We start from the raw sequence: 17,405 nt of genomic DNA on the forward strand, positions 1-17,405 counted from the left end.
GCTACTCTGCTTTCGTGAGACTCCTCCTGCAGTGCTGCATAGAGCTCTGGGGCACCCAACATAGGAAGGACATGGACATGTTGGAATGAGTCCGAAAGAGGCCAGAAAGATGGCCTTCAGAGGGCTGGAACATCTGTCCTCTGAAGACAGGCTGACAGAGTTGGGGTTGTTGAGCCTGGAGAAGAGAAGTCTCTGGGGACACCTTGTAACATCCTTCCAGTATCTAAAAGGGACTAACAAGAAAGCTGGAGAGGGTTTTTTTACAAGGGCATGTATAGACAGAATAAGGTGTAATGACTGTAAACTGGTAGAGGGGAGATTTAGATGAGATAGAAGGAAGAAATTCTTCCCCATGAGGGTGGTGAGGCACTGGAACAGGCTGCCCAGAGAAGCTGTGGATGCCCCATCCCTGAAGTGTTCAAGGCCAGGTTGGACGGGGCTTTGAGCAACCTGGTCTAGTGGAAGGTGTCCCTACCCATGGCAGGGGGGTGGGAACTAATGGATCTTTAAGGTCCCTTCCAACCCAAACCATTCTATATTTTTATGAGTTTGTGATTCTTTGAAAGCTGCTGTGTGACTTTATAATTACAAGCTCCTGATAATGTCAAACCAGAGTTTTTAATGAGATTCTGCTTTATTAGCTTGATTGTACAAATGTTACTTGCTTCAAATCTGTCAGCATCAAACAGACTAGACATCACTTTGCCCAGATTTTTGAAATTTCAGTTTGTTCTTTTGTTTAGAAAGCAAGACTAGAACTTAAAATAAAAAAGGTATAATGTGAAAATTGATTCTACTTGTATATATAGTATGACTATAAATTGGATAATAAAATATCTTCAATGTTTTGGGTTTTCCTTCTAATAAATCCATCACTTAATTTAGTGAAGATTACTCCAGTGGGCTGAAATTAGTAGAAGTGTTTGGATTCAACCACGAAGAACAAAAAGAAAAAAAGATAATGCTGGTTAATTCCTACCTTGTATATTCTCCAATTAACAGATTTATCTCATTTGTTAAATGGTTTCTTTAGGCAATTACGGGCCATTATGGCTTAAACAACATTTAGTGTGCTTAAGACACCTTGAAAAATGCATACGCACGCAGTGTGTTGAATGGATAAACATTATCATTTTGTTTCTATACAGAGAGCCTCGAAAAATCATCCTGCACAAGGGCTCCACAGGACTTGGTTTTAACATTGTGGGAGGAGAAGATGGGGAAGGCATTTTCGTCTCTTTCATCCTAGCAGGCGGGCCTGCCGATCTCAGTGGAGAACTGCAGAGAGGAGATCAAATTTTGTCTGTAAGTATTTGCATCGGGCCTTACTGACCATCTCCTTAATCTTGTTCTTTGTCTATATTGCAAGGGACACCCAAAAAACTCCTTTTGGGCTCCATGCTGTGAAGTCCAAAATGGAAACAGTTTATCACTGAATATATTGTTTATTTGCTCTTGGGTTTTATTGCTTCTGTTAATGCTTCACTTAGCTGTCATGGAATGGATTTATAACACTATTTTGGTTAAGCTGCCATTTGAGATTTATTGAGGTGGATGAAAGTTTAATATATGATTCCTAATAACTCTTAATCAACAGGTGATTAATAAAATGATTTAAAACAATTCAATGAAATTTGTTATAACCAATGCAGCAATGTAATTAAAGATTTGATGATGGCAGAGTCACACTATGTTACAAAAGAAATAAATCAAGTAATATACACGTAAGCACATACATAAATATGGCAATAAAACACACACATACAGGTTTATAAATCATACACACACACTAATGCACATTAATCCATGGATATGTGAATATATGTCTAATATATGTGTAAGTATACCAGTTGCTAACATTTCCCTCTCGAGTTCAGTGAATCTACTCACTTTTAGTGCTTCATTCTCAATGAGCACTTCACAGAATCACACAGAATCACAAAATGTCAGGGTTCGGAAGGAATCTCAAAAGCTCATCCAGTGCAATCCCCCTGCTGGAGCAGGAACACCCAGATGAGGTTACACAGGAAGGTGTCCAGGCGGGTTTGAATGTCTCCGCACTTGCTGGATCTCAAGAAATCTAACTGTGACAGCAGACTGCGCTGAGTGAGGCCTTTGGATCCCCATGGAACCATCAGCAGACAGTTATTGAGTTTTCACAGTTAGGCCTTTCAGGTGTCCCCATAAGGAGATTCTGGTCGGAGACCTCTAGAATCCCGGAGAGCCTGGAGTGTCTCACTTTAGCATCCCTATTTATAGGGTTGCCACATCATTGACTTTAGTCAATCAATTTCCACTCTGGCCACACTTAGGATGAGGTAATTTCTGGTGCTTTTCACTGTTTATCTATGTGGATAACTTTTTAGATCATATAGTTCTGTACCATCCAGCTTGGGCTTCGATCCAGGTATCAAGGGAGGCACAGGTGCATTAAGCTGTCAGTAGTGATGGAAGGTTTATAGAATCATAGAATGTCCTCAGTTGGAAGGGACCCACAAGGATCATCGAGTCCAACTCCTGTCCCTGCACAGGACAACCCCACAGTTCACACCGTGTGTCTGAGGACGTTGTCCAGTCTCTTCTTGAACACTGTCAGGCTTGGGGCCGTGACACCTCCCTGGGGAGCCTGTTCCAGTGTCCAGCACCCTCTGGGGGAAGAACCTTTTCCTCATGTCCAACCTAAACTTCGCCTGGCACATCTTCCTGCAATTCCCTTGGGTTCCTACTTTTCTCAGGCAGAAGGGGATCTTTTCCCAGTCTCCAGGAGCATGGAGGTGGTGTCTCAGTGCTTCATCTCACTGCACTCGCATAGTGGCAATTGTTTCTCCCCAACATGCCCTGTTTGCCTGGGTATCCAGGTATGCAAGTGGCCCAGGATGATGAGTCTCAACAACTATTATACTTTAGCTCAGAGTGAGACTTTTCTCTGCTTAATGCTATTTACAGTATGGCAACACCACTGAGAATACCTAAACACAGTACAGACCTCAGCATCTCCCAGTTTAGCCCATCATCCAATTCCTTTTTCCCCAAAATGTACTGCTACCTTCAAAGATACGTCCCAATTTGAGCTTTGAGGAGAAAATGCAGTAGGTTGAAATCATCTAGACTAGGGGTGCCATCTAGTGAGCACTAAACTGCTTTGCCAATGGCACAATACAAAAAAGCAGATTAATTAGGTTATGTTAATTATCTCTCTGCCTCTAATGAATCTGATGATCACTCTGAAAGTAATTTTCAAATTTTAGAGGATAAAAGACTTTGTAGCCTGAGGTTGTATTTTGCATACACTCAACAACATCTCTTCTAATTTTTCTTTCATGTACATATTTCTTGCACACATTTAAAAAGCAAAGTATTTATGTTTTAGGCCTTGTCAAGTAATTGAACATCTGACTGAAACAATCTGAACGTAAAGGATTTTGGATAACAATGAAAGCCCTGAAAATATAGTTAAATATCCATTCGCTAGCCCAAATGGATACAGTTGTGTCTGTTTCATGCAAAGTGTATAAACAGCCTTAAAGCAAAGAACTGAAACACAGGAATTATTCATCCCAGATGAGCGACAGACCCACCAGGCTGCCATGTCACACTCCTGCTGTCGTCATTTCTGTCCCTGTGGCTCTCGCACCCTTGGCTCTGCCTCGGTTGGCAGCAGGGGCAGGGGATGGCTATAGCCTGGATGGTTTGGGGCACGGTTATGTGGCAGATTCTTGGTCATTGTTTAAATGCCTTCAGGAGGAAGCTGGAACTGGTATTCTTACATTACTTAGGAGTTTCTTGGCCATTGGCCCATCCTGTGAAAAGTGAATTTACCCTCCAGCTGTCAAAGTTTTGGTGTGTGAGAATCTGATGAGTTAGCACCAAAGGGATGTAGTAACCTGAAGTTGTGAGGATCAAAACAGTATATTTTATCTAGATCTATTTCTTGAAAATGGTTTAAGAACAATTGAGAAAGGACAAGTAAAAGATGTTTAGGTGCCTTAAAGAGATTCCTGAGTAGAGAGCTTTAAGAAACCACTAGAAAACCAAACCAGATTCTTGTAAGATTATTAACATGAAGAGATAAAGAAGGCAAAGGCCTGTGCCAAGAACCTGAAGAGTAGAAATGGAAATTTTTACAAGGCAACTATGCAATTTATTTTTCTTAGCTAGGTGCAGCAAAAGAAGACTGACTAAAAGGGAACTATGAGATCAAAGCCTTTCACAGTACATAGTATTCAGAGATCCAGCAACTTAGACACAAATTTAAGAATCGTTTTCTATTATTTTAAAGCAGGGCTATATTTACCACTATAGGCTACTGCCACAGTTGAATTTTTAACTCTGATTTTTGGGTGTTTCATAGCAATATTTTCCATAAGTTCTAATTAAAGTGACCAGTGTTGCTACAGCATTTACTTGTCATGCAAGAGTAGTTTATTTCTCCATTGAGCAGAGGGGGATGGAAATTATTGCTAAATTAGCCTGCATGCATATCCCCAGGCAATCACCAAGTCAGGCACTGCTGACCTATTTAGCCACAAATAACCATTATGAATCAATTTTTCCATATTCAAATGAAACAATTTTATGCACAGGCTACTTTTAGAGCTGATTAACCTTAGACCATTGTCTGGAGAAGGGTCCCAGACACCTTAATTTTATAAAGGCTGTGCAAAGTAGGTCTGTTTCTCTCTGTTTATTCTTTCTTATCTCATCCCTCAGAAACACTTATTTCCCTACTGCAATAGTTTTTCCATTTGTTCCTCAAAACATGACAAATCTGATTTACCAAAAACAAACAGTACCCTCAAAGCCAATGCTTCTAATTAACTCAGGCTTGGTTACATTTCTTTCAGACAGGAAGCACAGTAAGTTATTTAAACTTTGGTGATCTGGATTTAATCCTCTGATTTTGCTGTTGTCTTTGTGATCTTAGGCAAGGTGTCGGATTTTTTTAAGCCTCAGTGTCCCATGTGGGCGAGGAGGATCACAGCACTTTCCTAATTCATGCCTGTGCTGTGAATATGGCAAAGTGTTGACCGCTTGAGATGTGTACACCCACCTTTGGGAAGGTACCTATAGAAATACCTTAAGTAAACTGCAAAACCATGAGTTAGACCCAACAAACCTAAGGATATGTGTTGCTTTTGAGTGACACGCAGGATGTATATATAGCCCTAGATTCAGCCCACAGGGTTTGGATGAATCCCATAACCTTTCTGCCTGCTCACTGTGATAGGCTGTGACCACCGTGGATGTGTATGTGTTTGTATGCTTTTTTCCCAAATGCCACCAGATGGCATTACAGGATCAGTAATGATAGAGATCTGCCTTTGGGAGCTGGCTAAAACTTAGGAAAAGCAGGGATAACTGTATTTTTCTGTTTTCAGTTCACTGGCTGGAAATGTTTAAAACTTATCTCAGAAAGCAGGTGGATATTCCCAATGTTTCTGTGCAGAGACAAAATGAATCACGTCTGAACCTTGAAGGCAAATTGAAAAGTAACAGAAAATGTTGTTTCAAATAGTAAAAAATTTCAAATAGCAAAAAAAAAAAGTGTTTTATTCATGATTGGCTGGTTTTCCCCATAAAAGGTAGGACTTTTTAATGCTAATTTCTTCTTGTTATAATTCATTATGCTCTTGTGAATTACCACCCAACTAAACATTTTCCTTCTCACTTCTGAACGTCTTTAAAATGCAGTGATGAACAAACTATCAGTATATGATCATCACTATAACAGAATATATCCATCCCTGTAGTACTGTCCTTCTATCATATGTAATGTAAATATAATCAAGTAGCATTTTGAATAGTAATTGACATAAGGCACTGTGTATGCACAGATTAACTTTTGTCTCATGTGTGTACAACCCAATGAAACAGCTCAGAATATCATGAAACTATTATTTCATTTTTAAAGCAGTGGAACCCTTATGTTAATTGATTTGTTTAAAATCATGTGAGAAGTTGGGCCCAAGTCTAAACTTAGAGGCTGCTTGAACTCTGATCTAACCTCAAGTTCTGTTAGGAAAATGCAGGCTCTAGTACAAATAAAATGTCACGTTCCTTGATGCCATCCTCAGAGTTTAAAATTCCACTTCCAGTGCTAAGGGATATATTGCCTATTAAAACAGCAATGGGGACCCAGTGTTGTTTGGTAAATATCGCCTGCATGAGAACAAATTATTTTCAAGAGCCACATTCATAAAATGGCCCCACAGTTCATACACCCTTGCTGACAGATGGCACTGAAAATCTTATCATTTCAGGAAAGAGGTACAAGAGGTAATTTTTAGGGAAAATTCTTGGGGAGGCAGGAGGAGGAATATGGGCCTGTTCCAACAAAATTCCCACAACATTTGTTGGTTTACCATCTCAAATCAAAATTATTTAAAAACTTATCTACTTATTTTAGATGTCTTAACTTGTATGCTTCAAAGCACTTTCATTGCTAAGTGGGCAACTTAATCTATAGGTACAGTACCTAAAGCACAGAGAGTTAGTTTACATATCTAAGTTCAGCAGCAGAATTCAGATTTACAATTTACGAACAAATAATTAGTGCATATTGCTCCTTGAACTCCTAAGACAACACTGATTTTCAAACAGTTTTATATTTTTTTATAAGACTGCATCAAGTGTATGTGAAAGAGAGAATTAAGGTGAATTGATAGCCATAAGGAGGTAACAGCAAGCATTAGCATCTGAATATTAGTTTTTTAAAATACTAAATTTTGTGTCTTTGTAAAAGACTAAACATCAGATTAAGATACTTAAGTTTAGACACCTACATGCTTGCTGGGTGTCTGGTTGCCATTAATGTCAATGGAGGCTGGGGAATGATTCAGCTGGCCGGCTTTGTGTTGTGTTCAGCAAACTGAATTGCTCTGTAAGCTTTATTGCCTGTATTGATTGAGTATCCATTGACTTTAAGCTTAAACACTTACCACATGAGTGCATGTCTATATTTAGGTGTCTTAAACTGAACCTCACATTTCATGTGTGCTTGCTCTTATAATGTGTTTGCTTTTTCACCTAACATCATGCTTTCTTCATTACAAAGAAAAGTATAATTAAATTGTGGACCATAAAAGCAGTGTCAGTTTTATTTAATTCTCCTGGAGAAACGCTTTAGCATCTTGTGGTTCACAATGGCAGAATGAAGCATTGTTGGTAGCCTGAGAGTAGAATCCAGATAAAAAGGAGACCTCTTGTTTTGGAGCCCGCAGTTACCTTAAGGAAATAAAACAAGTTTCCTGAAGGGTAATTGCTGAGTAGCAACAGGAAAAAGAGTAGATAACAAACAGGCTGCACTGTGACGATGAAGGTAGTACTCTTGTAGTGCTTCCATTTTCCCTACTACTTAACCTGAATCAGATGAATGAGGTTAACTAAATTCTGTAAGATTTTCCCCTTGATCTAGCACAGTACCAGGATGTTTTCCTATGTGGGTAGAGACAGTATCTTTTTTCTCCAGCTACTTTCTGAGAATCAAACAACTATTCACTGGGGCAGGGGCACCAGAGGTAATCTGTGGGGTTCTCTGTCACTGATTCATGACATTATATACTGCTAGTTTGCAACGCTGGTATTAATATTTCAGTGTCTCCCTTCAGTCCTGTCTCTTGTCTTTTATACAAGTTTCTCCCCAGTAAATGGCGGGTGATCTCTTATATTGACCAGATTTTATCTTGTGTCTGTGCATTGTCCTGCTGTCATTTCTCATGAGATGTTTGCTTTCCCTTACGAACAATTTAAATGCTTCTTTCTGCTTAGTACCTCCCACACAACTCCTACCCACCTTCTCACTCACATCTGTAGCAAAAATACAATATGCATTTGGAAAAATATAATGTTCCTCAATTTCTACTATGGAGTAGAACAGAGTCTAAGGACCCTGTGCTTATTTATAGCAAATATTTATGCTTTATGTTTGTTACAGTTAGAACTGACCTTCAGATTGACTTCCCTTACTTTAGTGCAGGGAAGCTTTCAGCTTCCTAATTTAAAATGGCTTTTTGCTCATGGTAAAAGCAGTAAAACCACTTAGGGCAAAGAGTGCGTTTTGTGACCTAGTTGCAAAAGTACAAAAAATGGCAAATACTTACATCTCAGGTTTTTTGGGTCTTGTTTTTTGTGGTTTGTTGTTGTTGTTTTGTGAAAATGTAACTGGCTTGGAAAATGTTTCAATCATCTTTGTAGGGCATGGAGCCTTTTCTGCATGGAGCATCAGTTTGCCACTCTTGTGTAATAGCATTAGGATTAAAACAGATAATACTTTTGCCTTGCAAGACTTATTTTCAGAGGAATTGACCATATACTTACTTCCCTGAGGTGGTGTGGATAATGCGTGACTGTCCTGTAACAGAGGAAAGCCTGTCAACTTCTGCAGCCTTTAGCTGCACTCGTCCATAAAGATTCACATGATTGGACTATTTTAAAAAAGTATAACTTGTTTGAAAATCAAGGGAGAATGTGTTGCTAAACATCCGAATGATCAATAAATACTGCATGGTAGGTGATATTTGTGATAGAGCTGTAAAAAGAAAATCTCTGGAGAGAAAGGGAGCTGTCATATATTAATAGGATAACACCAGCTAGAAGTGCAAGTAGGTTAAGCTCCATAGGAACAAATAGTGGATTAATCTAAATTAAGGCATATAACCCCTTAGGCTCCCTCTGTAGCAAACAGAAAGATGTAGCCCCTTCTGGACTATAATTTACCTTGCCCTAAAGTAGATATTTTGCACAGGTCAGATGACTATTGTGCTATAAAAATGTATATTCATTTTCACAGATTATAGAGAATTTGGCATGACATCTTTTTATTGCAATAGATCCCACCCAAACTGACCAAACATTTGTGAACCTTTTTTTGGTGGGCAATATGCAAAAAACAAGTATAAATCAGGTAATTCCCGATTTTATTCCAACCATTAAGGAAGAATTGCCTGAAAATGGGAGAATGAAACACAACTTGCCCTTGAGTGGCCATATGGTGTAGTGGCAAAGTTTATCATTTTGTGCTGGAGGGGAATGAGGAAGCTCAGAAGAGTAACTAACATGAGCTTCAAAAACAATCTGCTGTGCATTCACAGCTGATGTGGAAAATCCCACAAGGAGCAAGTTTTAAAGTAACAGCTAATTTAGAAGTGGTAGCTGCTCTTTTAAGAAAAAAATACAAAAAAAGGAATGATAGTGTAGTAAGAAGTAAACCTCAGTACTTGAGAGCCTTCTGGTGTTGTGAAACTCAAGTAATCAACATTCAAAAAGTGGAAGCTGAGTCAAGTTACTGCAGTTCTAAGAAGTTAAGTCCTAAAAATTTATAAATTTATAAAATTTTACCTAAGTAAAGTTTTGGGACAAAATAAGAAGGACAAGATGTAAAATGGACTGTAAGTAGCAAGGATTAGGAAAGGCAGCAAAGAAGTATTTGATAAGAATAGAAAACCAAGCCATAAATTCCTAAACAGTTGGAAGAAAGAAAGACTACTTAAAAGTGAGACTGAGAGAGTTCAAATGTTTGGTTCATTTTTTGCTTTTGTCTTCTTTAAAAATGATCAGTGGTCATCCAGTTAGGACAGTTATGAAGAAACAGAGGTGAGTCTTTAAAGCAGGCAAAGGCAAAAACCAAGTTAGAAGTTTGACAAATAAGATGCTTCAAGACCAGCCAAAAATTATTCTCAGATACTTAAGGAACTATTCATAATGTCCTTCAAGAACTCAAGGGATATGTGGGAATATAGAGAAGGTTGCCCACTTTTCAGTGAAAACTTCCGAAGAAATAAGCAGTATATTTGGAGCTTCTCAGAATACAACAGAAGAAGGAGTAATAACCCCTATGAATTGTTTAGAAATAAATTCTCGAACTTGATTTCATTTCCGAAAGGACAACAGCCACAGGGCTGGAGAAGAATCAATATTTTGCTGCAACTTGCTGCCCCTGTAAGCTGCCTGTCAACATACAGTGATAGGACGCAAGATACCAAAAAATAGAGAAAAGCAAAGATGATGGCTTGGCATGATCTAATGAGAAGATCTGGGGCAAACAGTGGGTTAATGCAAGCTCAGACATTTCCAACAACATTAGGAAGTTCTGGGATTTGAGGGTCCATTAGAAATGACAGTAGGTCTCTAAGAGTCCTCAACCTATTTACGTTTCTATGAGATAATCTGTACCATGCTCCACCTTTCCAGATGAACACCTTTTACAATGCATGCAGACATGTTCAGTACTTGCTGTCATCAGCATGAACCAAAAACCTTACCCATGACAAAACTGAATCACCCATGCAACTTCCCTGTACAACAAGAGGAGATTTTTAGAGGCAGAGAAGGCAACTGGACACCAAATGAACAGGAACTGGGTGCAAATGGAAATTTATTCTTTTGGCAGTCCACTCTTTTATATATTTAAATAAATTATTTACTAAAAATAATATTTTTCTCCCATGAAGTCTTGGAGTTTAGAACCTATGTCAGGAAAGCCCTAGCATCCTCCTTGGCCACAAAATTTCACTTTAATGAAGTATAAACTGTGTCAATGTAAATACTATCATTTACAAAGACCCTTGGAGAAGACAGCTGGTAGCAAACTGTTCTTCAGTGTTGTTGATAGATACACACAATCTGATGGCTACAAGTTGAACTTAGACATATTCAGCCTCAAAACATGATGTACTTGTTTTGTAGCCAGGGTAGCTGGGTTATATTGCCATAGAAGCTTGTAGACCTGTCAGTTTAGGGCTTCAAAAGAAAACAGATTACTTTCTAGAATACCAGCTTAATGGAGCTTCCAGGGAAAAAATTACCACCTGTGTATGCTGGATAACTATGTACGTTGGTGACTATAGAGCTCCCTTTTGTCTTCTGTTAATCTAGGCATCTGTCTTCAGCTGGATTTCTCTCTCTCACTCCCCCCCTGCTCCCATATTTCTGCAATGTGTAACATATACTGTAACTGCCTTGACGCAGCAACCATTTTCTAAATTAACACCGGCATTTCCAAGCACATGATCAGAACCTAATAAGCTATACTAACAGTCCTCATGAATAAGGTATGTTCGTTTTGCCAAGCAGTGTTAGCTATCAGACCTGTCAGTTTTGTGTCATGCAAAGCTAGTAAATAAACCTAGACTAGACACTGTGTATTTTTGCTGTGATGAAATCATCAGTTGCTTCTGAAACATTCATTTTACAATTGCCTCAATGAGTAGAAATTATCTGATGCCAGATTGATTGCTCTTCAGCTCCTAATAGTTTAAGGAGGAGTTCACAATTGGTTCAAACATTCTGATTTAGCAAATTTTGGTTGAAGACTGTCCAAGAGAATTATGTCACATTTGATACACTGAAGACTTCGAGCAAGGTTTGCACCCCTCAGTGATCCTTACTGTCAGCATCATAATGAAGGGAAAATAAAACCACACATTTGAAAGCCAAACTGCTACCACTGGAAAAAATGGCTAAATTCACAAGTTTTATTCATTCAGAGATTTGCCCCAGGCTGGACTGTTGTTTTGTACTTCAACTAGATTCCAGCCATCATTCTGCTCCACTGCCCAGTAAGTTTTGGGTTCCTGAGTGATTAAAAAAATTGTTGCATGACATGAAATGCAAAATAACAGAAACTGGCCATCCATTAAACAAAGTATTTGAGGGATATCTGCAGTAATTTATTGGGGGAGATTTTGGACATATTTTTGAAAAACAATAAACAAACAAACCAAAAAACCCCCACAAAATAGACCACAAGATAGATATGCCTTTATCTGAACAAGCAAAAGTACTTATAGAATGCAAAAGCTATTTCCTTTCCATTGGTTTTAAAAAACATGATTATTTGAGAGCATGGAGCATCATCTATTCCAGGTGTCTGTGTCACATAATCCTAATCGGTAGAGCCACAAAGAAACTATGAATGTTGTGACTCAGGTAGTTTTAATGTAAAATGCGAATACTGAACACTTCATCTTGAGTTGAAGATCCCCATCAGCTGCCATCCAACCATTGATACATTGCCCCATGGTCACTGGACTGAATTCAGTGTAGATTTGCTGTGACACAAGCCAATGGCCATCTCACCTCTCCAGGCCACATTGCCATATTCTGTGGTTATGGAACCGTGGAAAAACCTATCAAGTAGAGATCAAGGCAAGGATTTCAGTTTTTGAATTCACTGCTAACTCTGTGCTTGGCGTCAGACAAATCACCAAAGCCCTTCTGTCTCTAAGCAGCCTCTAAAATTGTTTTAACTTGCTATTTCATTTCCTGAGTACCAATTGCTTATTGGCTTTAGATGCAATTAAGTTCTTATCATCTTTGAGTTATAAGGCACTTGTTCAAATGGAAACCTTCATTTCAGAAGCAGAAGAATGGCAATAATTATTTCTGCTTACACCATCCTTTGAAATTCAAATGTGAAACAAGAACCCTGCAGCATTTTGAGGAAAACCGATCAATGGTAGTTTAGCTATATACATGTGCTGGAAGGAAAAATACCTTTTAGAACTGTGTTGAAGCCAAAGTATTTGGAATAAATGCTGCAAATAGGAGGATTTGTGAATGTCCCAGGATGAGAGCAGGAGACAGGGAAATCCAAATGCTAAAAAAAAAGAATTTAGGAGAATGAGGATTATTTCAGAAAGGCAGGAAAGTGAATGGAAGTAATAGTCGTGTAAAGTAAAAGCTGTAGGAGGGAGGAGGAACAGTTTGATATCTTATCAGTTTGGAGTGGGAAGACAGGAGGAACTGCAAAGGAGAAGGAATGTGTGAAGACGTGAAGATGACGATGTAGCAAGATCCAGGAGATTAGAGGTGGCAGAAATGTACGGGTGTTTGACCACGTGGGGAAGGCAGGTAAAAAAGCAGCAACTCAATTTGAATTTAAGAACTAATGATGAGCTCTGCATTATTACATAAATGACTATTCTTACTTACTAAGTATCGTGTTTGGTCAATGAGTGTTTTATGTATTAGAATTAATGAAAATTATATTTATATCTATGTAAGAACTGGTCAATAAATATTGGCCTGTGTTACTAACTAGCACTATACTCATATTTTTCACTGGTAATACAAGTTGTCTTAATATGAAAAGACTACACGTGTGCCTCTGTCTAAACTTTACCATTTAGCAATGAAACAAAATGCCATTGATCTCTTCATATTTGCTGAATCACATCCAGTCCAGGTTGGTAATAGAGCTAACTGGTGGCTATTTAGTGATCTAAATGAAAAAAGCTTCATGTTCATTTGAGATCCAGTAAACCTATGTGTCCTTTTCAAAAGTTATCATTTATTTCAAGCGCAGTTCAAACATGTTTTAAGTTCTGATGGAACTGAGGAGAAGTGGCTCTTAAGCTGCCACTGCAATGAACTCTTCAGTGAAATTATTCCAATCTCAAAGTTTGCCAATCTGGCATCATTCACAAAAGCTTCAATCTGAAGCAGATTTTCTATCAGAAGAATTTCTGTACAGTTCGGATTAAAAAGAATAAGTCTTTGACTATGGTTATAGGTTTAACAAGTACTATGTGGAATGATTCATATAGTCTGGTGAGTCATAAAGCTTGTTGATTCCTACTGGAAAAGGCAGCTTGTGCAAGACACCTCTTCAACAGCATAATATTAATATTCTTCCTACTTGAAAGATGTAGTGCTTTAATACCTCTTTCAGCTGGTTTATCTGCCTCCTTAAACTTCCTGGCAGAAAAAGGCATACTAAATGGTAAAGCTCGTACCCCCACTGTGGTTCTTGTTTTCCAGAGAGAGAAGAATTTGCCTCTAGAATACCCAGCTCACCAGAGCATAAAGACCAGCTTCCTAGAGGCAAAAGTCATAAGTCTGAGGTAGCAAGACAAGGAAAATTGAAAAGGTCATGGAAATTGCTGGCCCATAAAAAGAGAAAAAGAGGGAAGAAGGATGCTGGGCATGGAGAACAGCAGACATGACACAATATTATGTTTTCAGTGGAGTTCAGGATGAGATAACCAGTGTGCCTATATGTGCTGAACTAAGGAGTTCTAACAGATCAGAAGTGTAGGCAGAGAAAAGATTAGGAAAAGTGAGAAAAGTGAGAGAAAAGCCATAAAGCGAGCCTGAAAATTTAAAACAGGCTAAGCTGGAGAGTGAAGATTCTTTTCCACGTATGCATTTTTCCTTTCAATTTCTAAGCTTTTTCTTCACTAGCAAGGCAAAAAACTCCCCTAGATGAACTTTTTTTCCCCTGGAGTGCCGTTTCCCATGGCCATGCCCCCAGCCAAGGTTTCCAGAGTGGTTGGGGGTGCTAAGTGTTCTCAGCCCAGCCGGCTCCCTCCTGCAGGACTCTGCAGAGCTTCAGCCTCAAGCTGGATGTGCGGGCTTCACTTTGCAAAAAAATGGCCCATCTAAGCTGAAAGCAGTTGTTGCTCAAGGTCTGTGTTTGGCTACATGCACGAGCTTCTTAGAATTCATAGAATCATCACAGTATCACAGTATCACAGTATGTTTGGGATTGGAAGGGACCTCAAAAGATCATCTAGTCCAATCCCCCTGCTGGAGCAGGAACGCCTAGGTGAGGTCACACAGGAACATGTCCAGGTGGGTTTTGAATGTCTCCAGAGAAGGAGACTCCACAACCCCCCTGGGCAGCCTGTTCCAGTGTCTGTCACCCTCACTGAGAAGGAGTTTTTTCTCAAATTTAAGTGGAACCTCTTGTGTTCCAGCTTGATCCCATTACCCCTTGTCCTGTCATTGTTTGCCACCGAGAAGAGCCTGGCTCCATCCTCGTGGTACTCACCCTTTATATATTTATAGACATTAATAAGGTCACCCCTCAGTCTCCTCTTCTCCAAGCTAAAGAGCCCCAGCTCCCTCAGCCTTTCTTCATAAGGGAGATGCTCCACTCCCTTCGTCATCTTTGTTGCCCTACGCTGGACCCTCTGCAGCAGTTCCCTGTCCTTCTGGAACTGAGGGGCCCAGAACTGGACACAATATTCCAGATGTGGTCTCACCAGGGCGGAGTAGAGGGGAAGGAGAACCTCTCTCGATCTACTAACCACCCCCCTTGTAATACACCTCAGGATGCCATTGGCCTTCCTGGCCACAGGGGCCCAGTGCTGGCTCATGGTCATCCTGCTGTGCACCAGGACCCCCAGGTCCCTTTCCCCTACACTGCTCTCTAATGTAATTTCCCAACCTATACTGGAACCTGGGGTTGTTCCTGCCCAGATGCAGGACTCTACACTTTCCCTTGTTAAATTTCACCAGGTTATTCCCCGCCCAACTCTCCAGCCTGTCCAGGTCCCGCTGGATGGCAGCACAGCCTTCTGGTGTGTCAGCCACTCCTCCCAGCTTAGTGTCATCAGCAAACTTGCTGATAGTGCACTCTATTCCCTCGTCTAAATCGTTAATGAATATATTGAATAATATTGGCCCCAGTACTGACCCCTGAGGCACTCCACTAGATACTGGCCTCCAACTAGACTCCGCACCACTGACTACCACTCATCCACCAATCATAGAAACATTTCAGTTGAAAGGGACCTTCAGGACCATTGAGTCCAACCATAACCTAACTCTAGCACTAAACCATGTCCCTAAGAACCTCATCTACACATCTTTCAAACCCCTCCAGGGATGGTGACTCCACCACTTCCCTGGGCAGCCTGTTCCAAAGCCTTCCTGGGAAGGAAGTTCCTGAAAACCCTTTCTGGGAAAAACCCTTTCTGGGAAGAATTTTTTCCTAATATCCAATCTAAACCTCCACTGGTGCAACTTGAGGCCATTTTCTCTTGTCCTATCACTTGTTACTTGGGAGAAGAGACCAACATGCTCCACGCTACAACCTCCTTTCAGGCAGTTGCAGACAGTGATAAGGTCTCCCCTCAGCCTCCTGTTCTCCAGGCTGAACAGCCCCAGGTCCCTCAGCCGCTCCCATCACACTTGTACTCAAGACCCTTCTCCAGCTTCATCACCCTTCTCTGAACTCACTCCAGCACCTCGATGTCCTTATTATGATGAGGGGCCCAAACCTGAACACAGTGCCAAGTACAGTAGCACAGTCACTGTCCTGCTGGCCACACTATTCCCGATAACATTCCAGGATGCTGTTGGCCTTCTTGGCCACCTGGGCACACTGCTGGCTTGTGTTCAGTCACTGTTGCTCAACACCCCCAGGTCCTTTTCCTCCAGGCACTTTCCAGCCTGTAGCGCTGCCTGGGGTTGTTGTGACCCAAGTGCAGGACCCGGCACTTGGCCTTGTTGAACCTCATACAATTGGCCTCAGCCCAATGATCCGGCCAGTCCAGATCCCTCTGTATGGCCTTCCTACCCTCCAGAAGATCAACACTCCCACCCAGTTTGGTGTCATCCGCAAACTTACTAGTTCATGTATTTTCATTGAAGTGTGTCAATCATCAGAGTCGAGTGGGCCATCTTGCAGAATGATTATGTCACCTGGTTGGCAGGAAAGTTTTCCCCAGATGTACTTGGGGCAGGTTATCCCTCATGTGTGTTTTTCCAATGTTCCCCCTCTTGCTGGAACACTGTATTTCCATAACCTAAGGGTCAGTGCTATATATTCCATTTCTAATGACTAAGCAGGACTGCCGGAGAACATGGTTCAGCTTTCCTCGTCTCTTTTTAATGTGCTTGATATTACTTAAGTTGACATGCAAAGTTAAGACAGACAGATAGGCTTCTTTGTATGTTCTCCTAATGCATACAATGGCAATATTAGTTCTAGAGAGCTGTCTTTATTCAAACTTCTGTTTGCTTTTTTTCAGACACCAAAAGCTCTAATTTTATGAGTTCAACAAAGAAAAGAACTCAGCCACAATTTAATAAATCTCCTGTATTTTTTTCCCATGGTAAAAAGGTGCCATTTTGTCATCACCCTTTAATTTACTGTATAAATTCACTATATCAGTGACAATTCAAAGAAGAAATGAAAATAAATCCTTTATGTTTCCTCCCCAGAGAAGGGATGTATTTTTCTTTTCTTTTCCCATTCCACAAGATATTCCAAGTGTTCATTTAGTCACTGTACAAAGACAAAATAAAGTGGCTTAAATAAATAAATGGCTAAATAAAACATTATTTTGCCAACCTCTCTTTGAACAAACTACATATGAATCATACTCAAGCAGTCTAACAGAAGACAGCCAGACTGTAGTAAGTTTTTAAAATGCTCTGTTCCAAATTGAACCAATTTTTACTAATATGGGCTGTTCAAATACTTGGAAGGGAATATAACTCTTCCAATTTTAGAAGAGTTTGATCTATGAAAAATAGAAATCTTATATTTTGTTTAGATTATGATTCAGTATTTAATGAAGTAGATCACACTTTACTTTGAGTCAATGACTGCAAAGGCAATTACTATAGTTACTATGAACTATAGTTGCGTCTTTTTCTCAGTCTTATCCACTGCT

The 17,405-nt window shown here is 39.9% G+C and overlaps 1 protein-coding gene across 36 annotated transcripts in view; it reads left to right on the top strand.

Moving 5' to 3' along the window:
• DLG2 (discs large MAGUK scaffold protein 2) overlaps window positions 1-17,405 on the top strand; it is a 1,055,145-nt gene that overhangs the window by 819,258 nt on the left and 218,482 nt on the right. For all 36 annotated transcript variants that reach the window (XM_065049757.1, XM_065049758.1, XM_065049759.1 and 33 more), the window contains one exon: window positions 1,149-1,305. In XM_065049757.1, the coding sequence (XP_064905829.1) occupies window positions 1,149-1,305 (157 nt within the window). The remainder of the gene's footprint in view (window positions 1-1,148; window positions 1,306-17,405) is intronic.

The sequence above is a fragment of the Columba livia genome, chromosome 1, assembly GCF_036013475.1.
Source record: "Columba livia isolate bColLiv1 breed racing homer chromosome 1, bColLiv1.pat.W.v2, whole genome shotgun sequence".
NCBI lineage: Eukaryota > Metazoa > Chordata > Aves > Columbiformes > Columbidae > Columba > Columba livia.